Source organism: Saccopteryx leptura, chromosome 5 (assembly GCF_036850995.1).
Source record: "Saccopteryx leptura isolate mSacLep1 chromosome 5, mSacLep1_pri_phased_curated, whole genome shotgun sequence".
Taxonomy (NCBI): Eukaryota; Metazoa; Chordata; class Mammalia; order Chiroptera; family Emballonuridae; genus Saccopteryx; species Saccopteryx leptura.
This window is the reverse complement of record NC_089507.1, coordinates 17,357,760-17,382,167: the sequence shown is the minus strand read 5'-3', so window position 1 is coordinate 17,382,167 and position 24,408 is coordinate 17,357,760. Positions and strand designations below refer to the sequence as shown.

The 24,408-nt window shown below is 48.6% G+C and overlaps 1 protein-coding gene and 1 pseudogene across 1 annotated transcript in view; one reads left to right on the top strand and one right to left on the bottom strand.

Moving 5' to 3' along the window:
- The window catches only part of SEL1L3 (SEL1L family member 3), a 118,823-nt gene that overhangs the window by 51,589 nt on the left and 42,826 nt on the right, over positions 1 to 24,408 (top strand). Inside the window, exons 10-13 of the mRNA XM_066384851.1 lie at positions 11,511 to 11,722; positions 12,987 to 13,166; positions 20,792 to 20,911; positions 23,056 to 23,196. Coding sequence (XP_066240948.1) covers positions 11,511 to 11,722; positions 12,987 to 13,166; positions 20,792 to 20,911; positions 23,056 to 23,196 — 653 coding nt within the window. The remainder of the gene's footprint in view (positions 1 to 11,510; positions 11,723 to 12,986; positions 13,167 to 20,791; positions 20,912 to 23,055; positions 23,197 to 24,408) is intronic.
- Positions 12,679 to 12,772, bottom strand: LOC136407246 (small nucleolar RNA U3; annotated as a pseudogene).

Here is a 24,408-nt window from a genome sequence, read left to right as displayed (position 1 = left end):
AATTGAACCCGGGTCCTCCGCACGCTAGGCCGACGCTCTACCGCTGAGCCAACCGGCCAGGGCTGTTCCACTTATTTATGCATTTGTTCATTGATTCTTGTATGTGCCCTGCCCAGGATTAAACCCACAACTTGGATGTATTGGGATGGTGCGCTAACCAACTGAGCTACTCAGCCACATGTTTAAATATAGTTCTGCCTGTTGGGAAGATGACTGAATCATTTTTGCAATTCTTTTTTAAGTAAATATTTTTAATAGAAGGTTTTTATGTTATTTTTACAGCTCAGAAGTTTTGTTTATAAGAATTTAGAATTGTTGCTTTTCCCTAGAGGTCTGGAAATGGAATTTAATTAAAAACCCAAATCATGAGCTCCCAAACCCTAAGACTTCTTGGGCCGTAGTGCTGTGAAACTGTCACACTGCCGCCCGGCTGCGGCCACTGCTGACCTCCAGTCCCCATTCTGCCTTCAACCCCTATTTTTCTTTTACATTGTCTTGTCCATAAAGACTGGGGTGGCGTCTACGGAGGTAGGGCACAGAGCCCTCATTAAAATTCATGCCTACCTGGCACACTGCCCTTGCTTGGGGCTGTCACATCGTCCTCCCGCTCACCCAGGAGAGATGTTAGCCCTTGTGTCCATTTTTTTAACAAAGTTTGAGAGAAATGCAGAAATTTTGATTTCATAAACTGAACGTAAAAAAGAAAAACAAGCGTGCATTTTTAAACCTATCTCTCCTCTGGTGTATAGAGAGAAAAGTAGTGAGACGGCTGTGACTCTGCGTCCACTCCCGGTTCCTTACACACCCGCCTTCCCAAGTTCTTGCTGTGAGCGTCTGGCTGGCTTTGGAGTGCTTTGGACAACCAGTTAAGAGGAACTATGTTTGCATTATTCTCTGCTGCTGCCTTGAGCTGCCCAGCATGTTGACTAGTGGATTTTTTAATAAAGTCCCTCCTCATCATATTACATTTTTCATGTCTGAGATAAGCTGCGGGAATGGACTGCAGTATCAGACGTCGGAGGTTTGGCATTCCTGCGGGGAGAAGTGAGGAGGTGCCGTCACAAGGACGAGGCGTTTAACTGTGTGAGGCATGTCTCAGGTCCCTGGTGTCGCCACTTTCCATTCACTCCATTCCCTAGACAAGGACTGACCGAGTGCTGTCTGTGAGCCAGGTCGGGACAATGGGGCCGTGTTTCTTTCTACTATAGTTAGGTAAATGTAAAGAAAATATCAGCTCCCCTAATTTCTACAAGGGGAAATAACTCTGTGCAATTTTCTTTTCCTGGCACTTAAAAAACAACAACAAAAACCCCAAAAAACAAAAACACGAAAAAACGAGGCAGTGTGAGACAATGGCCCATGGTTTCCGGTTCTTGGCGGCAGCTCCGCCTTTTTGCTTGGCAGCCTCTGGGCCCGAGGGCCGCTCTGCTCTTGGCTGCCCCGCACGCACGCCGCAGACTTGAGAGCGTTTTTCCCACACTGTGTGATTTCAGGCGGATCATCTGCTCTCACTGTAAGCCAACAGCACACTTCAAAGGAGCCGTGAGCATATTTCAGGGGGCGGGGAGTGGGGAGCCGCGGCTTCAGCAGCACCCGGCAGAAAGAGTAGTGGAGTGTCCTCTGCGTTCCGGCCAAGTGGGGTCAGGAGCGGTCAACACCTTCCAGTTCCCAAAGAGGGACAGTGTTTCCTCCTACAGAAGAGAAGCGCCAGTCACACCCTCAAAATATATGTGTGTGTGTGTGTATCTTACCATACCACATAACACTAAATTCTCCATTGTAGCCATTTTTTTTTTTTACTTTTCTGAAGCTGGAAACGGGGAGAGACAGACAGACTCCCGCATGCGCCCGACCGGGATCCACCCGGCACGCCCACCAGGAGCGACGCTCTGCCCACCAGGGGGCGATGCTCTGCTGTGACCAGAGCCACTCTAGCGCCTGGGGCAGAGGCCAAGGAGCCATCCCCAGCGCCCGGGCCATCTTTGCTCCAATGGAGCCTTGGCTGCGGGAGTGGAAGAGAGAGACAGAGAGGAAGGAGGGGGGGGGGGGGGTTGGAGAAGCAAATGGGCGCTTCGCCTATGTGCCCTGGCCGGGAATCGAACCCGGGTCCCCCGCACGCCAGGCCGACGCTCTACTGCTGAGCCAACCAGCCAGGGCCTCCATTGTAGCCATTTTTAAGTGTACTCGTCAATAGTGTGAATGACATTGTTGCTCAACAGATCTGTGTCATCTCATAAAACTGAAACTCTGTACCCACAATACAACACACCCATCCCCCCCACCAGGCCTTCATAACCACTGTTCTCCTTTCTGCCTGATGAACTTGACTATTCTAGGTACTTCATGTGAATGGAATCATAGAGTATTTGTCTTTTTGTGACTGGCTTATTTCACTTAGCATGAAGTCCCCCCGGCTCATCCATGGTGTAGTATGTGTTGGAATCTTCTTCCTTTTGAAGGCTGAGTACTGTTCCACTGTATGTGTACCATATTTTGTTCATCCGGCCACTTGTTGTTGGACATCTGGGTTGCTTCCACCTCTTGGCTGCTGTGAATAGTGCTGCTGATGAGCACAGGTGTGCAAATATCTCAACACTTGTCTGTCAGTCAGTTATTTTGGATATATACTCAGAGTTGGGATTGCTGGATCACATGATAATTCTATTTTTAAGTTTTAGATGGATCACTATACTGTTTTTCATAGTGGCTGCATCATTTTAAATTGCCACCGCTAGTGCAGAAGGGTGACAGTTTCTCCACATCCTTGCCAACACTTGTTATTTTCTGCCTTTTTGATAGTAGCCATCCTCATGGGTGTGAGGAGCCACTTAGGTTTATCAAGTATAACCTGGGGAAAGTCTGGTTTAATAGCAATTAGAAATAATGCTGTGGGAAAGTGACAGAATGTCTGTGAAGGAACTTCCCGGACAGAAAGATACCACATGGATATGAGAGACGGGGCTGCCCGAGTAGAGCTCAGCTCGCTCTGCCCGGATTCACAGCCATCCTGTCCGATTTGTATCTCTGCCCCTCGCCCAGTTGCAAGGCCGTTGAGGGCAGTGCAAGCAGTGTGAGTACCCCGTGGACAACTTAGGATTTTCCACAGTGCCTGCACGGTGCTGGGCACACGTTAACCTCTTAGTTATCCATCCTTCTTCCATAAGACCCGACGCAGTACGTTTCTGCACCGTTCCCCTCACAGAACATACGTCACTCACCCAGGCGTCTCGGCTCACCTGCCCTGCGCACAGCTCTCCAGTCCCAGCTCAGATACTGCCTCCTAGTGTCCTCTCATCCTCCCTGCTCCCCCTGCAGATGGCTCCGTCTCTCCTGCTGTCCTTGCCGTTAGGTATGTTTCCCCTTCCTAGCACCTGTCTTACCGCATTGTAGGTGATTTGCCTGTCTCATTCCACAAGGGAGCTTAGACAACAGGAGCAGGAGCTAGGATTTCTTTGAAGACCCTCAGTAAGTGTTCTTGAATAGTGTATGAATTCTAAATGAATAAGCGATCCCATTGTAAATACTAAAAAAAAAAAAAAAAAGAGTCTTTGTTGGGTCTGTTGAATCACTAAAGGGACAAGGAGTTTGACTTCTGGGAGACACAAGTTCAAGGTCTGTACTAGCCAAGCCATGACACCACTTCAGACTGAGAGTTCTGCGGGCTTATTTGCTTTCTCTGTATTTTTCTTATCTCTTGCCACTCCTTCATCCCAGCAGCTACTGTCCTGGCTCTGAAGACATCCCTACACACAGAGTGCTGTTCCCCGGGTCCGCCAGGGCACTACTCGCCAACTCTCCCCGGCAGCAGCAGGAGACCAGAACCCTACGTAGTCTATACACACCTATTACAAAAGAGCTCCCGAGATGCAGCTCACAGTTCTTGCTTTCAGATATCTGCAATCTGGTTGCTGAGGTATACAGGTGCCCCGATGTAAAACAGTCCCTAGGTACATAGCACCCACGTGTTGGGTACCTCGGAGCACCATGCTGGGCCCTGGGGCGACCATAATGAAAAGTGAAGACCAGCCCACACACCAATCTCTGCCAGGTGCCAGGAGTGCGGGGGAGGGAGGCTCCTTACATGCTGACAGCTGATGCTCTAACCTGGTATAGAATGCAGCTGTCCCCTCTGGTGGTTCCCGCTCTGAAGTATCATAGGGCTTGTTCCTCGCCTCCCAGAGTTGGCATGCCTTTGAACTGAAGGTGCTGGTGCCCCTGGAGGCAGCCAGCTATATGCAGTGCCTACGTATGTGGCAGAGCACCTGCCTGCCCCCTGGCACTCCAGGGCCGCTGCCCTGCGTCCCGACTACCTTGCTTGGCACGGGGATTCTCCTGTGCTGCTCTGTCCCAAAGTTCACCACCGTCCAGGCACTGCGTGGCATCCAACACTAGACCCCATGCTCGGGTCTTCAGGGGGGACCATTTTGATTGGCCAGCCTCTCCGTTGCTTCCTGGGGACTGTCCAATTCTGTAGGAAAATGGCTCCTGTCAGAGCATAGAAATCGCCCTATTAGCATTTGGACTTTAATGCTAGGATGGTAGCATTTCGGTATGCACGCCTTTTCACTGTTTAAGAGGTGTGCTGGCTATTTCTTCTGCTCTCCTGCCACCTGAATCTTGTTCAAAATGGAATGCTTTGAACTAAAAAACCCTTTGAATGGGGCTCTGGCATCCAGGGGGAAGAGGTGGTGGGGACTGAGGTGGTGAGAGGCTGGAATGACAATGGCGGGGGTGGGGAGGGGAGCTCTAGGCCAGAGAGCTGGTTGTGGAAGGAGCGAGGAAGGAGAGGAAGGGCACATGTGAGACAGGTGGGACGTGAGGGCAGGGAGGGACAGGTGAGTGAGTCAGGGGAGTTGGCTAGCCCCTCCAGACATCTGCCCGGAGGACAGAACTGATGCTCCCTTCCCCCCTTCCATCCTGATCCTGCACTGGGCACCTCTGGGCCCAGGGGAGTTGGTGACTGTGGCTGCAGGGAATCCAAGGTCTGCCAGCAAATGGTTCTCGGGGAAAAGCTAGGCCTGAGGATGGGCTGCCCCCCACCCCCACCCCCAGCACTGACACCATCTATGTTTTCCCTAAGGGCCAGGACCTGACTTCTGCCTGGGGCTTTGCTGTGCTCAATGCCCGGGAGGAAGTGCCTCTGGGAGGGTTGCTGACTCTACTGGCTTCCCTCTGATTTGCTTTTAACTCTTCCCATTTGTGCAACAGTTGCAATGTTTGTTTGGAGACCCTGAAATGCAGAGCATGGCAATGGTGTGACTGAGCACCAGGATACTGTGTCCTTTAAGAGCTGTTTTCATTGTTCATTGCAGAATCATCATCTTTATTTTTTTATTTAAGAAAGCATACATTATAGTGTTGTTTTTTCTTTTAATTCACAGAAGCACAAAGAAAGGGCCATCATTTTCCTTCCCTGGTAATCCCCAGTGACAGTACTGAAAGCTAGGGAGGAAGGGACCGAGGGAGAGAGGGGGAGAAATTCTATGGATGACACCAGACAATTTGCACAGTGCAGGAAAGTACACACGGTTTACGCTGGAGATAGAAATAAGCCCCCTCCTTAGGCCTTGGGAACCCCGCGGGGCTCACCTGACCTGAATGCAGACATGGAGGCCCTGTGTTGTGTTTCTTTTTAAACTAGTAAACTTGGGTGAAGATCTTTCTCTGGTTAAATGACATTTTCTCCTTTTACCCTTTTCTTTTTCTGCTTTCAAACTTCTACTTTGGATGCATTACACCTTTTTGGAGCTTGAAACTAAAAATGACTTTCCTATTGATGTCCCCATTCCTCTCACAAGAAATGAGCCTGTCTTTTCTCCTTCTGAATTCTCAATCAGATGCCGACTCCCGCGCCTCCCGCCAGTGGCTACCTTCTCGTTTTCTGCTTTTTGCCTCTTTTAACAATGGGCACACACATGGCGACCTTATGGTGATGCTGTAAAAAAAGGAAAAAGAGGCAAATAAACAATGCTGAGCTACCTGGAAAATAGGAAGGATTAATGAACAGTGGTAATGCCTCTTGTTGCCTTAGCTTCTGCGGCAGGAAGGAGAAAATGGGAAAATGCCTCCTTTTTCTATTTTGTTTGTTTTTCATTACACCATTAATCTCCATAAACAAGATATGGGTTTTTTGTGTGTGTGTTTTTTTTTTTTTTAGTTACAGATCGACTAGAAAAAATGCATATGCTAAACCAGATGGGAGAAATTAACAGTTTCATTAAACTGGTTTTAAATTTGCCAGTTTTACAATATCACCAGTGACAACATGGCTTTGATTTTGTGCTATAGTTAGGATTTAAACCAGGGGTCCCCAAACTACAGCCTGCGGGCTGCATGTGGCCCCCTGAGGCCATTTATCCAGCCCCCGGCGCACACCTCTTTCATTGGTGGTCAGTGAGAGGAAGTACATTGACCATCTCATTAGCCAAAAGCAGGCCCATAGTTCACATTGAAATACTGGTCAGTTTGTTGACTTAAATTTACTTGTTCTTTATTTTAAATATTGTATTTGTTCCCATTTTGTTTTTTTACTTTAAAATAAGATATGTGCAGTGTGCACAGGGATTTGTTCATAGTTTTGTTTATAGTCCGGCTCTCCAACGGTCTGAGGAACAGTGAACTGGCCCCCTGTATAAAAAGTTTGGGGACCCCTGATTTAAACTTTAAAGATTGTGCAAAAGGTCCTGGCTGGGTAGCTCAGCTGGTTAAAGCGTCGTCCCGATACATCAGGGATACAGGTTTGATCCCTGGTCGGGGCACATACAAGAAACAACCAATAAATGCATAAATAAGTAGAACAACAAAGCGATGTTTCTCTCTCTCTCTTTCTCAATTCAATAAGTAAAAATTAAAGCCCTAGCTGGGTAGCTCAGTTGGTTAGAGCATCATCCTAACATGCCAAGGTTGGAGGTTCAATCCCTAGTCAGGGCACATACAGGACTCAACCAATGAATGCATAAGTAATAAGTGGAACAACAAATTGAAGTTTCTCTGTCTCTTTCTCTTTCTTCCTCTTTCTCTCTAAAATTCAATAGATAAAAAAAATATATTAAAGATGTAAAGAATGTGCAAAAAGGAGCAGTTTCACTTTAGACTTTTTAAAATTATATTCACTAGTAGAGAAAATTGTTCAAATTCTTTTGCAGAGAAAATACTGATTGGTAATATTTGGGGGGAGATCATGTCAATATGTAGAAGTACTCATGAAGCCTTTTCCAACCGCCTCCATCTCAGCCTGCGAAGCGCTCTGGGCTAAAGCTTAGAGCTTTGTGAAGGATCTCCCTTTTGCTCCGTATGCTGCAGCAATCCCTGCTACCTGGACACTCCCGCTAATCATTTCTGAGGTTCTATGTCAGGGGTCAGCAGGGCAAGTGTTTCATTTGGAGCTTCATTTAGTTTGGAGTCTCTTCTCTCCTCTGAGCCCACAAAGCCCGCATCTGTGGGTACTCAGGCAAAACTCATCATCTTGGTGAGGGGTTTGGCAGAGCAGGTGAGGCGGAATGAGTCCTTAACAAAACGCTAATGTTGCCTCGCCCTGAACGGGCACAGAGGAGCATCTGAGACAGGACATGTTTTAAAGTAAACATGAATGAGAAGAAGCAGGATTTACTTTGCGACTCCATCAGCAGAGTGCTGGCAGGCATCCTGCATCCAGTGAAGGCTCAGTGTCCTGACTGACAGTTGAGGAGGATGGAATTCTTCTCTCAGTGGTACAAAGGGAAAATCCAAAATGAGGTCTTCACACTCCGGGAGGAAAGGGGTGTTATTATTTAGATATATCCCAACAGATGAGCAGAGGGACATGTTCAAGGATGCTCACTGTCGTGCTGTTGGTTATAGCAAAACCACTGGAAACCAACCAGGAGCCTAAAAATAGATAGAGAATTGGTTGAAACAATGGCACGGCTGTAGCATGCAATACTATCGAAGCTTTAGAAAGAATGAGCTGTGGCGCAGCGGATAGAGCATCAGACTGGGACACAGAGGACCCAGGTTCGAGACCCTGAGGTCGCTGGCTTGAGTGCGGGCTCATCTGGTTTGAGCAAGGTTCACCAGCTTGAGCCCAAGGTCGCTGGCTCGAGCAAGGGATCACTCAGTCTGCTGGAGCCCCCCAGTCAAGGCACATATGAGAAAGCAATCAATGAACAACTAAGGTCCCGCAACAAAGAATTGATGCTTCTCATCTCTCTCCCTTCCTGTCTGTCCCTATTTGTCCCTCTCTCTGACTCTCTCTGTCACTGTCACACACACACAAAAAAGACTATCTTAAAAAAAAAAAGAAAGAAAGAAAGAATGAGCTGCTGACAGCCACAGATTTGGTTAATTTTGAAAAGTTGAGGGTTGGAATCTGTTGGAGCTGTGGGGAAGAAAATATGTATGTATTTGTGCAGAGAGATGTGAATACGGATTATTGTCTGTACAACAAAGGGCGAGTCTGGAAGCATGCACACCACCACGCTTTCAACAGAAGGATTGGGAGAATAATTTTAAATGATAAGAATCATGTTACTACTCCTGACATGAAAACACATTGAGCCCTGGCCCGATGCTCAGCTGGTGGGGGCTTTGTCCTGAAGCGCGGAGCTCGCTGGCTCGAGCCCTGGTCAGGGCACACCCCGGAACAGCTCCGTGTTCCCGCTCTCCGCTCCTTTCCTCTCTCGCTGACATCAATAAATAAAAGTTAAAAAAGAAAAAGAAAACATATTGAATTACTTGATTGTTTATTTTTAAATTCTTATTTTAATGATAATTCTGATTAAAATATCCAGAAACAGCAAGCAGCAGCAGTTTCTCAAAATTTTCACCAGAAGATTTTATGCTGCTTCTTTACAGCCCATTTTAAATTAGTGAAGAAAACTTGAATGGAGTTTATTGTACTTTTCAGAAAAAAAAATCCATGTAAGAACAGCTACTTCTAAGGATAAAGAGGGCACTATTTTAAAAAATCTTCTGAGAATAAATGGGGTTTAATTCGGGGCAGTGAAGAAGGTTTGGGAGAGAGAGGGCTTCTGTTTTTATTTTATACAAATCCGCATTGTTTAATTTTTTTATTTACAAAAAGCTGCTATTGGCCTGACTGGGCGGTGGTGCAGTGGATGGAGCGTCGGACTGGGATGCAGAGGACCCAGGTTTGAGACCCCAAGGTCGCCAGCTTGAGTGCGTGCTCATCTGGTGTGAGCGGGGCTCGCCGGCTTGGATCCAGGGTCACTGGCTCCAGCAAGGGGTTACTCGGTCTGCTGAAGGCCCGCGGTCAGGGCACATATGAGAAAGCAATCAATGAACAACTAAGGTGTCGCAATGAAGGGCTGATGATTGATACTTCTCATCTCTCTCCATTCCTGTCTCTGTCCCTGTCTGTCCCTCTCTTTGGGGATTAAAAGGATACAGAGAGAGGAGCAGATTCTATTTGTTCCGTAAGGTGATTTTTTTTTTCTCAGCACCTACTGGAGACTAAAGGCAGACCCTGCCATAGTTTTGGATACTCTGAGAGGGCTAGGGTGAGCGTCCCCGGAGCCAGGAAAGGGGACTTCTGTGCGCCAGGGAGAGCTGGTGGGTGGGCTGCTTCCCCACCACTCAGCAACAATAACAACAACAGAGCGGGCAAAGGCCAACCTGTGTGCCTAGAGGACTAGAATACTCATAACTGATGACTCAGGTTTCATAATGTCGTGGATCCCACTGGTGTCTGGGTTTAGCCTGGACCTCTGCGAGGGAATCGCCCTTCAAGAAACCCAATCTCAAATCTTCCCATTCTAGTTTCCCCACATTGGAAACTCCCCTCTCCTCATTCCCTTATGGAGGGCTCATAGAATAAATCTCTGGTTGCCCCCTGAAGGGTGTTAATAATATTTTAATTTTGGAAAGAATGAAACAAAGTCAAAGAAAAATGTTGGACATGATTCTTAAGCAGTTAAAGTTTTTAGTCTGACATAATTATCATATTTTTCGCTCCATAAGACACACCTGACCATAAGACGCATCTAAGGTTTTTAAGGAGGAAAATAAGAAAAAAAATATTCGAACCAAATGGTGTATTAAAATATTTAATAAAATATACCACAATAATATTTCAACAATGTAAACTCAGCAGCAGTATTCACAACCATTAGCACTGTTATTAACAAATGAGAAGAGACTTTAATGTTCAAATACTCTTCTAGTTGTCCAGGAACCCCAGGGACTCATCGCTAGTGTCAGAATTTAAGAAGCTCAGTTGCTCACAATCACTGGTATCACTTCCTTCGCTATCTTCATATATGATACTATCTTCAGTGCCATCTCAGGCACTGCTAATGTGCTGGCGCTCATTCTACATATGTTTACCAGCGCAGCGCCCTGCAGCAGCTAGAAAAAACATGAACATTCGCTTCATAAGATGCACGGGCATTTCTCCCTCCACTTTTTTGGGGAAAAGAGTGCGTCTTAGGGAGCAAAAGATACAGTAACCGTATCTCTTTAAATGTAAATAGTATGTGGTCTTTTTAAGGTAGCAGAGAGTAGAAAGTATAAACATTCATTGTCTGGATTAATGAACAAGAGAGAGAAGTAATGTCGACAGACTAGCAGACTATAACAGGTACATGATAGGGCCAAACAGCTTGCTAGTTTAGGCTTAAAAGTGTTCATGAGAGTTAGGGAAGATTAGGTAAAAGGAAGTACTGCATCATATAGCTTAAAGCAGTTGCATAAAGAGTTCTCTACCTCAGTGGCAAGATGCTTACCGAGACAGCCGGGTACGTGTTAATCAGGCGGTAGGCTTTTGTGACCAGCAAAGCTGGATTCAGAGCCTGGCTCAGCCTCTTGCCAGCTTTGGTAACTTCAGACAGGTTCATTGACCTCTCCACACTTCAGTCTCCTCTTCTGGAAAAAGGAAGGAAAAAAAAAAAAAAGATGCTAATCATAGTACCCACCCCATAAAATTGTTCGGATTACATGACGTGATTTGTGTAAGACACCTGAGGACGCACTATTCAGCGTTTTGTAAGCCTTCGGTAAAAGTGGGCTCGTGCTCGTTGTTGTAGGATTTAGAAACCCATGAGAGAAAAACTGGAAGCATAAGATAGGAAAGCATCTCAAAAATGACTTCCTTTAGCTGAACTTTTTAAGAGCAAGCACCTAGGAACTATTTCTGAAATAAAACACTTCTTCAGAGAGTCTTAGAGGGGGAGGAAAAAAAAAGTCTCTGGAAGTTTCGGTGGTCCTGACTGGGTGCTGAGTTACACTGAGTAAATTCCTCGCTCGAGGCGCTGTCTCAGCTATATAAAGCACATTCTTTTCCCCAGGATACTAGGCTGTCATTTGGTGCCAAAGGAAAAGCTATTTACAGAATGACACAGTGGCATCCCCAAATGGTTTGATTTACGTCCCCGGAAGGTGGTATCTTTCAAGGCGCTGTAGAAACCGACCCTATTAATAACTTAGGTGGCTTAATTGGCCTTCCCCTCTTCTTTCTAAAGCCACGTCGATCCCTGGTAATTAATTGTGTGGGCTGTGAATTGTGTTATTTACAGCGCCAAGGCACCCCAATGAATCTGTGTTGGAAATCGGCGGGATGATATTTGAGAAGGCTATAAAGAGGCTCTCCAGTGTTGATGGTCTTCACCAAATTAGTTCTGTCGTCCCCTTCCTGATGGATTCCAGCTGCTGTGGATATCATAAAGCATCCTACTACCTCGCAGTCTTTTACGAAACGGGATTAAGTGTACCTCGGAATCAGCTGCAGGTGGAGTATTTCATGGGACCCAGGGATATCAGTCATTCATGTTATATTTGCAGAGTAGCGCTCTGATGCCCCAGGTGGACTGGACAGGTCCGTGCCCCTGGCAATCCTTTGGAAGCTCTATACTCAAGAACAGCATCCCAGGGCTGCGTTAAATCCTGCTTTCAGTGCCCCCTCCTAGGCGCGGGGATGTGATTGGTATGCACTAAGGAACAAGTTTGGGCAGGGCTTACCAGAATCCCAACCTTTTGAGAACGCAAGAACAGGTGCCTCTTACCCAACTCTTGTAGCTACTCTGAGCATGAGACCATTAGCCCATGACTTTTTAGCTAAGTAAAATGTTTGGAACCTCTAGGCCAAGTATCGACTCGTCCAGCCTTCAAAATAGAAGCTATACCAGGAGGTTTCATTTTGTGGTTCTGGATCCAGATGCATTATGCAACCCGTGTAACCTGGGGAACCACGTGTATGTAAATCCTGTTTACTGGTTCCTGGAAATTTTGTTTTGAGATTTGTCCATCCTGGGTTTGGAGAGTCATAGTGTTTAGACATGCCCAGGGGGCTCCACGTGTCTTTCCAGTGACTTCTGTGTGCAAGTCTCTGACTTTCAGGAGCTTGTGATTGATGGCGTACTTTCCTGAGTCCCCAAGGCAGTCCCTACAAAGACGGAGTAGTCTGGAAGATTCTAGCCCCGTCTCTGCCACAGAGTGGTTGGTTGGCTGGCTATAGACAAACGACTTCATCTCTCTGGGTCTCTACTTCCTCAACTATGAAATGAGGTTTGTTAGAACAGTTGATCTCAAAGGACCCTTCCCAACACTAACATTCTGAGAGTGTGAAGCTGGGACGTGGCCCGCTGCTCAGATCGTCTGGCCACAGGTGACGTAGCTGGAGCGGACCAGGAGCCCCGGGAACAGTCAGTGGTTATGCAAAGATACTGTGAGAGAAGGCAGGGAAAGGCTTCCGTTTTCACCAAAGAAGGGAAAAGTCGAGATATTTTAAACTATTAGACATTTAACAAACTATAGAAATGATCCCTGAAAGTATAGTCTTTAAACTATTAGACATTTAAAAGGACAGAGCTGGAAATCTGTAAACCATTAGAAAGCTACTGTAACTCCTTTTCTAAAGATTTCTAAGGCATGTTCTTATGTTTTGGAATGACTGGGATCATATACAGGGAAGAGGCCAGGTGATCTTTCCGTGGTTGGATTTTTATGTCCCTTATTCTCTAACCTGGTAAACACTGTCCGTTTCTTCCTAACAGGGCATGCTGTACAGTTTGGTTGGAGGCCAGGGCAGTGAGAGGCTGTCTTCAATGAATCTTGGGTACAAACACTTCCAGGGTATTGATAACTACCCCCTGGACTGGGAGCTGTCCTATGCCTACTACAGCAATATTGCCACGAAGACACCCCTCGACCAGCACACGCTACAAGGAGATCAGGTACAAAAGACAAGTGGGAGGAAGTGGTTTTGTCCCTGTTGACCAGGACTTCCTGAATGTTCATAGTGTCTACACCTGTGGCTGTCTATATCTGCTGGCCTCCAGAAGATGAGAATCACTGAATGGAGAGGAAAATCTTTCTTGGACTTTTCAGTTCATATTTTCTGTTTGGGCTGTCAGGCTGAATGTAGGAACAGTCCTCCATCTATGCATAAAAAACTCTTTAGGCCCTGGCCGGTTGGCTCAGCGGTAGAGCGTCGGCCTGGCGTGTGGGGGACCCGGGTTCGATTCCCGGCCAGGGCACATAGGAGAGGCGCCCATTTGCTTCTCCACCCCCACCCCCTCCTTCCTCTCTGTCTCTCTCTTCCCCTCCCGCAGCCGAGGCTCCATTGGAGCAAAGATGGCCTGGGCGCTGGGGATGGCTCCTTGGCCTCTGCCCCAGGCGCTAGAGTGGCTCTGGTCGCGGCAGAGCGACGCCCTGGAGGGGCAGAGCATCAACCCCTGGTGGGCAGAGCGTCGCCCCTGGTGGGCATGCCGGGTGGATCCCGGTCGGGCGCATGCGGGAGTCTGTCTGACTGTTTCTCCCCGTTTCCAGCTTCAGGAAAAAAAAAAAAAAAAGTTAAAAAAAAAAAAAAAAACCTCTTTATGGGCCCTGGGCAGTTGGCTCAGCGGTAGAGCGTTGGCCCAGCGTGTGGAAGTCCCAGGTTCGATTCCTGGCCAGGGCACACAGGAGAAGCGCCCACCTGCTTCTCTACCCTTCCCCCTCTCCTTCCTCTCTATCTCTCTCTTCCCCTCCTGCAGCCAGGGCTTCACTGGAGCAAAGTTGGCCTGGGCACTGAGGATGGATCCATGGCCTCCGCCTAAGACGCTAGAATGGTTCCAGTTGCAACAGAGCAACACCCCAGATGGGCAGAGCATCGCCCCCTGGTGGGCATATTGTGTGGATCCCGGTCAGGTGCATGCAGGAGTCTGTCTCTCTGCCTCCCTGCTTCTCAATTCAGAAAAATCCAAAAAAAAAAAAAAAAAAAAAAAAGAGGCCTCTTTATGAATTGGAGGACTTGTACTCAGAGGGAGATCTGGCCCTGGACAGATATTGATATTGCATGAAAATGTATACCAAAAGCATAAGCGTCTTGTCTTTGTTCTGACTGTATGACATGATGGGTCTGGAGGTGCTGGGGGGATTGAGTGAAATAGGGTGGAGCATTAAACCGAAGGCTCCTGTTAATATGCAGTGAGCAAGCAGAGTCTCTGATAGGAGGAAGCAAACTTCATTCCTAGTTATGTTCCCACTGCTAGGCACATTGCGAAGCTCTGTCCCCATTATGTGAGCTTTGCTAGCCCAGTGCTCCTGGGTGAGGGACAGCATGTGGCATTTACACTAACTCCAGCCCCTAAGTTTACAGGCTTCCAAATCATTTTGACTATTTGGACAAAGGTATCAATGGCTTACATCTACTCACAAAACATAATGAGCCTGACTGGTGGTGGCGCAGTGGATAGAGTGTCAACCTGGGATGCTAAGGTCCTAGGTTTGAAACCCCAAGGTCACTGGCTTGAGTGCAAGCTCACTAGCTTGAGCATGGGGTCACCAGCTTGAGTGTGAGATCATCAACATCATCCCATGGTCACTGGCTTGAAGCCCAAGGTCACTGGCTTGAGCAAGACGTCACTGGCCAGGCTGAAGCCCCCTGGTCAAGGCACATATGAGAGAGTAATCAATGAACAACTTAAGTCCCACAACTACGAGTTGATGCTTCTCATCTCTCTTTCTGGTCTGTTTCTCTCTTTCCCTCTCTTTCTCTTTCCTCTCTCTCTCAATAATAATAATAATAATAATAATAATAATAATAATAATAATAGTGTGTTACGTTAGGCCAACCAATGGTTTATTTCCAGACTCGTGGATGACACGAATGAAAGGGTACGAGGAAAGGGGCCGCCGCCCGAGATGATGAGCGTCCGTGTCCAGTGGGAGTAGACCCTGATGCTATTAGCCTCTAGAAATGCAGTTATATACCTTCCGCCAGAAATGACTTGGGATGTTTTGATGGTCTTAGCACTTGAGGTGGTCAAATTGAGAAGTACAAGTAGTCTATACCAGGAGTCGGCAGTTTCTTTTGTTCTGTACAGGGCCAGATAGTAAACACTTTAGGTTGTATTACCTATACACTCTCTGTTGCAACAACTCAACGCTGCCAGAGACAACATATCCCTGAGAGGGTTTAAGCAGCCACAGATAAGACGTCCACTGCTTTGTCGGATTTGGCCTTGATCTAGGCCGTAACGTCTTGATTTTCCCCGCTTCTGCTCGGTGAGCCTGGGGGTTAGGCCTGGCTAGGTAGGGATCATGAGCTCCTAGGGCCTAGGCTGAGCAGTTAATCGGGAACCAGGCCGCTCTGCTGTCCCCCTGCATGGCTCTGGGATTGCCCCCCGAAGCCCACAGTGCACAAACCATGTGCTTTGATGATTGGGAATGGATGGTTTCTAGAGAAGAAATCTGCAGTGACTGCTGACAGTTATGAAATAAATGACTCAATACCTATCTGCCGTCAGTGAACATTAAACAAGCTATAAAACACCAAAAGGATGTTGGTATAGACATTCTAATTCCTTTAGAAAGTGATTTCTTTTGAATAAAGTTACACAGTCTTATTATCATCATATAGATTTTTCTTAGTGTATATAAGCCAAGTGCAAAATTTGACCTCTGTTTGACAGGAATTAACTTAATTGATAAAGATTTTTAAAAATTATCCTGAATAACATTCATACAAAATCAAGCCATGAAATAATATTGCCATTGTTCTACTAAGCCTGGATGTGTTAATGATGTCATATATATACTTTTTAAGAATTGTAATTTAAAGCCCCGGCAGGTAGCTCAGTAGGTTAGAGCATCATCCCGATATGCTAAGATTGTGGTTCAATTCCTGGCCAGGGTACATACAAGAATCAGCCATGGGGCACATACAAGAATCAGCCAATGAGTGCATAAATAGTTGGAACAACAAACTGATGTTTCTCTCTCTTCCTTCCTCTTGCTAAAATCAATTTTAAAAAAATTTAAAAAAAAAGAACTCTAATTCAGCATAAATTAGCAACGGGAAATGCTATGTTGCTAACAAGCTCCTTTTCTTTTGAAGATTTGACACATGAAACGTTATGATTATGAAAGAAAATGTTTAATTGGTCAGAACCAGTGAAGATGAATAGGAAAGATCCATCTTGCAGCTGAAAAGTCGTATGATTAAGAATGCCAGATACGGGGAATTACACAGTTAGAAGAGTTGTATCATAGCTCATTTTCTTAAGAATGTGTAATTAATGGCTTCTTGAGAATCCAAGCAGGTGTCATATGTTGACGTAAATGTCCTTTTGTTGAGAAATCTATTAATTCACCAGTGGCACGTCACAGATGAGGGGGTAGGGAGGGCCAGACCTCTCATTAACAAACCGAGGATCTGTCAGTTCTTTTCCCAACTCTCGTCTCATTCTCTGCTTCTCCGTAACTCGCGGTTCCCAGCACTTCATCTTCCTCTCCAGTCATCCCTCCGCACGTCACGTCTGCAGGACGTCGTGGGACTCTGCCTCGGGGTGCAGAGAAAGAAGACGCTCTCAGGTTTTGGTGGGGGGTTTTTTTGTGGCTTCATCTCACATGAGTTCCTCTCATATTCTCCGCTTTCCAGACCTTGCTGCTCTTCTGCCGGATTCGGTCCGCAGCCTCCTCTCCCTGCGCCTGCGAGAGGGCAGGGGGCCTCGTCTCATCCACACCCCTGGTGTCCACTGTCCTCCGCATGCTGGGGACATCCAGCCTTCCCCGCCAGCTGAGCTGTCTCTGACAGGCTGCCTCTGCAATCCTGACTCGCTACAAAGGAAGGAAGCCCTGCTTCCCCCCTCAGCCCCCACAGACACCTTAACCATGGCGCCGTCTTCCATGATAGAGACTGGGGTGTCACTTTTGATCCCCCGCATCATCCTGTCCATTACGTTCCCCCGTTCGTGCCAATCTGTCTCTTTCATCTCCCTCCCTGCTGCCACAGCCTACGTCTGTCCTTATTGTCTCTCCCCTGAGCCATTGCGACAGCCTCCTGATATGAGCTGAATTGTGTGCCCCCTCCTCAAATGTATGTGTCAGAGCCCTTACCCCCCACCCCCAGTACCTCAGAATGTGGCTGTGTTTGGAAATAGGGCCTTCAGAGAGACACTTGAGTTAAAATGGAGTTACCAGGTGGGTCCTAGTCCAGCAGGACTCGCGTCCTTATAAGAAAAGGAGATGAGGACTCAGACAAAACACACGGAGGGATGGCCCTGTGGGGACACGGCAGGGAGGTGGTCATCTGCCGCGAAGGAGAAAGGCCTCAGAAGGCACTGAGCCTGCCAACATCTTGATCTTGAACTGCCAGCCCCCAGAACTGTGAGGAAATAAACGTCTGTAGTTAAACCCCATCTGGGGCATTTTGTCACGGCAGTGCTAGCAAGCTCATAGATATCCTAAGTGGTCTTTCTGTCTCCAATCTTGTCCCTCCCCTTCTCTTCTCATGGAGGCCAAAGTGGGCTGTCGACAGGGGAGGCTCCCGACCTGCTACGCGTCAGAATTGCCTGGTGGCTCAGAGCATACATCTACCCGGGCTGCGCCCTCTGATCTTACAAAGTGAGGGTGGAGCTGAGACATATAATATGCATATACGTGGATGTGTAGATTTTAAAAGCCCCTCAGGTGAGCGTAATGTGCAGCCAGTGCTGAGAAATACTGACCCAGAAGCACGAAGTCCAGACTGTCATTGGGCACAGGAGATGTTCCTTGACCTGATTTCTCTCTGCTGACCCAGCCTCAGCTCTGGGCCACGCCTCCAGGCCCTGCTGGGTCTCCTCTGCTTGGTGTCCTTGCTCTAAGCCCTCCTGCCTTTTCCTGCCTGCTGACCCCTCCTTGTGCTTGAACACAAGGCTCAGACTTCACCTCCTCCTCCTGATCTCCCCTTTGCTGTGAGACTTTGGCACTGGGCACCTCCCTGCCATTGCTCTTATGATGGGTGTTGGGTATGGGGTCACAGGTGCAGTAAGCTGTGAGCTCCGAGACAGGCACCTTGTCTATTCACGTCGGTGACCGCAGTGCCCAGCACTGCACTTGACAGAGATTTGGCTCTCAGTGTTGACCGATGTGATGATGGACAGGCTGGGAGTGCAGAGCATCTGGTTCAGTGATGAACATAAAGGCATTGCAGCTTCTTGTTGGCTCTGGTGCTTTGTGATGGGACCAGTGGTCACTGTTGATGGCCAGTGCCCAGTGCAGTGACTGTAAACTCTGCCTCTCTTGTGTTCACCACCTCCTTAATATGTGGCACCCTCATTTTAGGGTATCTTGGGTCCTTGCTTTTCTCTCTCTCCATCATGACTGCGATATTCCCCCATTCTTACTTTAAAATCCCAAAATGTTAAATTGCAACATAGAACACCCCCCCCCCCCTCACTGGAAGCTAACGATTATAGCTGATGATGACACCACCACCCCTCCCCCAGCAGCTTCCTAGTGGCGGTGGCCACGGCCCCGGAGGAGGTTAGTGGAGGTAGGTGGGTAAGTGCGGGCTCTGACGTGCCACGCTCCCGGGTCCCCAGGACGCTCCCGGGCCCCCAGGACGTGCCACGCTCCCGGGCCCCCAGGACGTGCCACGCTCCCGGGTCCCCAGGACTGCTGGCCTCTGTTATAGTTCACAAGCCCAGAGAACACAGGTGCTCTGGATGAGAGGGCGCTGCTGCGGGCCTGTGCTCCCCAGCTGCAAAGTTGGGGGTTTCTTTTCTTCCTACCCTTTCTTCCATCCTCTTTCTCTGCCTCTCTTTCTCCCTCTCTCTCTCTTTTCCTCTCCACCACTCTATTTCCCTCCCTCTCTTTTCTCCTCTCTTCCTTTTTTCTCTTCCCTATATCCCTGCCTCATTGCCTCATTTTCTCCTCCACATCTCTCTCTCACCTTTCTCTTTCTCTCTCCCTTTGAGAAAGTTAAAGAGAAGAAGGAAACTCAAAATCAAAATACCCAAATGCTCCAGTTGAACAAAAACACTTCTGGCTGAGAATTCCATTATCTGAGCAGTCCGAGGTTGAGCCTGTGACAGGCTGGTACCACACAGAGGATGGTGTCCCCTGGAGTTTGAGATGAAGCGCCCGCTCATTGGCCATCCACTTGGCAAAGGGTTAACAAAATACCGTGGCTCGTGCCCAGGCAGAGTTCCAGAATCTTCCTTGCTATAGGACGTCATGGGGGAGCTGGTCAGACCCCTGTCTTTGGACGCAAGCCAAGCTGGCTTCCAGCGCCAGCTCTGTCTACAATGTGACCTTGAGTTCACCTTCCGCGTCTCAGTTTTTTCTTTGCATATAAATTGAGGACAGTGATATTTGGGTCAAAGCCCTGTTGTGAGGACTAAATGGGGAAGAAAAAAAAAAAGGAAAGAAAAGAAAACAGTTGTTAAACATCCAGCACATAGTCGGTTTCAATAAAAGGTCATAGCATCATTATTCTCGCGGCTCTTGGCTTGGTGGCCTCCTGAGATTAGACATCTGGCGAGAATTAACACCTTCTGGGTTCTGAGTCCTTGCACTGTCCCCACGTCTCGGTGCCCCAGGGCCCTGAAAGGGACCCTTGACCGCGCACGGTCACAGCGGAGAAGGCGGCGGAGAGACCTCAGGAGTAGGGTTGCAGGCTTGAGTTGGTGAACCTCAGTACTTTTCTTATGAACTAACCGGCAGAGAGGTCAGAAGGCAATCAGCCCCTTGTTCTCTGAGGCTTCCTTCCCGAACTCGCCCAGATCCAATTTTCCTGCCATCTGCCTGTGGCTGCGTTGGCACGGGAAGCCCCGTCTGGGACCCCTCGCGGCACTGTTAGATAGAATTCATTATGTATAACAACAGGGCCGGTTTTTGATAAACAGCCAACATTTATACATCAAAAAATGAGTTTTATTTTCTTCAGAGGCGTCAGAGACCTGGGGGGGCGATTCACAAATTCAAACGTTCTGCGAACCTTCCCCTTCTGCTGCAGCCTCGGCACCTCGAACGCGCTCTCTCCCGCGGCCTCGCAGTTAAGGTTCCCTCTCCTCTGCGAGGCGGATTTCATGTTTGGAAATAGCCGAAGGATATTTGCGGCTGAGCCCGCTAAATAAAAAGGGTTAGTCATGCAGGATAATAACACTTTGGGATAAAAGAGTATCTATATAAGGTTACCCTTGGAAAATATTGATTTACCGTTTTTGATGCCACGTGTAATCTGGCTCTGAAATCGGAGGCACAGAAGTGGCTTCTCAACAAGCTTATGCAGCAGAAGTGGAAGTGGAATACATTTTGTCTTGCCGAGGCGGATGCTTATACAGGAACCAAAATACTCATTTAGATACATTGGATGCGATGCGTTAGTTTAAAAAGAATTTGATCGGATGATATAGCGGGCACCCCTCCTAGCTCCATTATTCATATAGATTTTTTTTTCCTTGAGCAATTTCTGGTGTAAGAATCATGCCTTTTGCTTGCCCATATCATTTAGATGTTTCCTTTCTCTCCTTCCTTTCCTTCCTTCCTTCCTTCCTTCCTTCCTTCCTTCCTTCCTTCCTTCCTTCCTTCCTTCCTTCTTTCTTTTTAGGCATATGTTGAAGCAGTTAGACTAAAAGATGATGAAATCCTCAAGGTGCAAACCAAAGAAGATGGAGATGTCTTTATGTGGTTGAAGCATGAAGCTACCCGAGGCAATGCGGCTGCTCAGGTAGAACTGTGGTCCTGGAAATTCTCAGTTGTGATAGACCGGGCTATGCCATGGGAACAGAATACCCCAAACCTCCGTGGATTACAAAAGGGCTGTTGTATTTCTTGCTTACCTGTCCGATAGGGGTGATATGGGCTATGTTTTCCTGGTCCCCTAGGAAGCCAAGCTAACAGAGCCTTCAGCAAAACGTGTGTTTCTAAAACCACCGCAGTGGGACAACGGCCGTGGCACACCACAGGCTGGCCCTTAAGCGCTTCTGCTCAGAAAGTGGCACACGTCACTGCTCACATGTCATTGGCCAAAGCAAGTCCCTTGGTCACTCTTGACTTCAAGTGGCCTGTAGTGTAGTCCTACCCTGAACCCAGAAAGAGAAAGAGCCATAGTATTTGTGACTGGTCCTAAAGACTGCCATCAGACATTTGAGTGCATAGGCTAGAAACAGAAAGGAGCACCGTGGAGTGCAGGAGCGCTTAGGTGGGCGGCGAGAAGGCCATGGAGTCCGCGGGAAGAATAGCAAACCGTGTGCAGCGTGCTAGACCAAAGAGGTCGACCCGGGCTCTTGAACTTGCCTTTTGAATGGACCTTTAAGAGTACTGGGAAGGGCCCTGGCTCAGCGGTAGAGCATCGGCCTGGCGTGCGGGGGACCCAGGTTCGATACCCGGCCAGGGCACATAGGAGAAGCGCCCATTTGCTTCTCCACCCCTCCCCCTCTCCTTCCTCTCTGTCTCTCTCTTCCCCTCCTGCAGCCAGGGCTCCATTGGAGCAAGGATGGCCCGGGCGCTGGGGATGGCTCCTTGGCCTCTGCCCCAGGCGCTAGAGTGGCTCTGGTCGTGGCAGAGCGTCGCCCCCTGGTGGGCAGAGCGTGGCCCCTGGTGGGCGTGCCGGGTGGATCCCGGTCGGGCGCATGCGGGAGTCTGTCTGACTGTCTCTCCTCGTTTCCAGCTTCAGAAAAATACAAAAAAAAAAAAAAGAGTACTGGGAAGGGCTGAGGGCTGGGGAACAGCCCCCCTAGCTGCCCCTTTGCCTGGGTTTCACTGAGAATGGGAGCCACTAAAGCTGATTGCACGGAGAGGGCGGAGGCCCGCTTCCCAGAGGGTTCGGTTCTGGCTCCGTGCTCCTGGTGAGCACAGTGTCACAGTGTCAGGAAGGGCCTCTGTTAGGCAGGCAGAGGACCAGAAAGGGAAAGAGAGAGAGGAAATGGAAAAGCATAAACACGAGACGAAGCGGACCAGCACACACTTCAGACAGCCTAGTGACACGGCTCTCACACTCTGTCGGGGTCTTCCTAGCATTTCGGGAGATACTTCGCCGGAATTGTAAATAGTTGGCAGAGGTTGGGGGTGGGGAGAGGGAGATAAAGGAGATGAAAAGAAGCAGGAAGAAGGAAAGACAATCAGCGGCCCATGGGGGCCAGCCTGTCCCCAGACGCTGCCCCCGGCTGGCTCCATGGGTGGCCACCTGTCCCTACCCACATGTTATCTCGTGCAGGAAGGAAGTCCAGGGCTTGGTTCTGGAAAAGCCACTGCCAGGGCCACTTCCCGAGCACTTGAGAGGCTGCGTCAGCTCTCCCAGCAACGGACGCTTCCTCCTTCCTTCCGCAGGTCTTTGTTGAGTGGCTCCCACGAGCTGGGCTGGGTGGAGGCGGAGAGGGCTAGGGCAGACAGGTCACATCTTGAGGTTTCCACCCCCAGAGGGCTCTCAGCCTTGAGTGTAATTGTGGGGCCGGCCATGTGGACAAGTGCCGGCCTGGGAGGAGATGAACGCCTCAGAAAGACGCCCTGACTGACGGGTGTGGGCGCGGACTTCTACATTGTTCCCTGGGCCGAGAGGACAGGCGGCCCCTCTCACCACAGCCGGGGGCTTGGAGGAGAGGAGGCGGCTGTGACTGTCCTCCTGGACGCACGCACATCAGCACGCAGGCACACTCAGACACACCATTTCCCGCTTGGGTTAAGGACTTGCGTTTACGCCCGTCCGCCTTTAGGGCTCTGGCCTGCACTTGGAAGAGAACACATGTCTACCTCATTCCGGGTTCTCGACACCTAATTAACGTTGCAAGCCAGGTTTGCCCTCCCGCCTTTTCAGAACCTTATGAGAGGCCTTACGCAGGAATGTCATTGTTCTAAATTACTATTTTCTTGAAGCAACGGTTGGCCCAGATGTTGTTCTGGGGGCAGCAAGGTGTGGCCAAGAATCCCGAAGCAGCGATCGAGTGGTACGCCAAGGGTGCCCTGGAGACCGAGGACCCCGCGCTGATATACGACTATGCCATTGTGTTGTTCAAGGTAAGGGCCACTCACTTTGTGCCGGTGTCGCGCAATTCCTATCGGACTTCCCGAGCAGTTTCCCATGAGCGTGCTGTCAAACGGGGGGCTTGGACCCGAAGAAACTTGGGGTTCGGTCTGTCACTCTCCTTGGAAAGGCAGAGTCCCCTGGTCTCGTTTTTTAATCATTAGTCCTATGTTTGGCGCCTGGATTCTCTTTGCTTTTGCAAGAGCTATGGCATTCGGGAGGAGAAGCCCATATTTTATGGGTTGGTACGTGGCCACCAGTCCCCACAGGTGCTGCTGCAATTGTGCCACCAGGCAGTGTGGCCATTAAATTACAACCTAAGGTGTGTGTTTGGGCTGAGTCCCAACAGTCCTGTTGATCAAACGAAAGATCTTGGTTTTAAGCCAACAGGAGAACAGGGGGACAGGGAGCAAGAGCATGAGCCCAGGACACAGGATAGAGTTCAAGTCCCTATTCTGCCGTGCCCTTGGAGTTATCTCACCTCGTGGGACAGTGCTGACGGCCACACAGTAAATGAAATACCACAGTGAATGGGCTTCGAGAACTATAAAGCACGCTGTGCCTTATACAAAATACTAATAGTTCCCAGTGATGGAGTGTTTATTACCTGATTTACATGTATGGACGCATTTAATCCTCACAATAACCTTGCGAGGTAGGCGCTGTGGTGTGTTGTTATTGCTGTTTATGTATATACAGTGACGGGGGCACCGAAAGTTTTTGTAACTCACCCAAGGACGCACAACTGGTACATTTAAAACCTGGGCCAGGGATCCAGGCAATCTGGCTTCAGAATCTATGCTCTTCGCTCCCAAACAGAGATATCAATTCACCAATCTGGAAAAAGTAAAAAGCGGTTGGCTCCGGTAAGGAAACCTTTGGACCCTCTCTATGCCCATGCCCAGAGGAAGCAGCTGCCCCAGTCAGCAAGTGTCTTCCAGCAGAGGCAAGGAGCCACGGGCCAGGCCCGTCTCCAGAACCACAGCTGTGGCCACTCACTGATCAACAGCCGTGACTTCTGCTACGTTTCTAACCTTCCAAAGCCTTAAAACCAATTGGTTGTTATGGTTTCCAAATTTATAGCCTGGACTTTCTCTTTCCAGTGGTCAGATCAACATCGAAATAGTTTGACTCTTAGCCATATGCCGATGGCATTCATGTATTTGTTCAATAAATACCCATTCAGGGCTGACAGAATGCCAGAC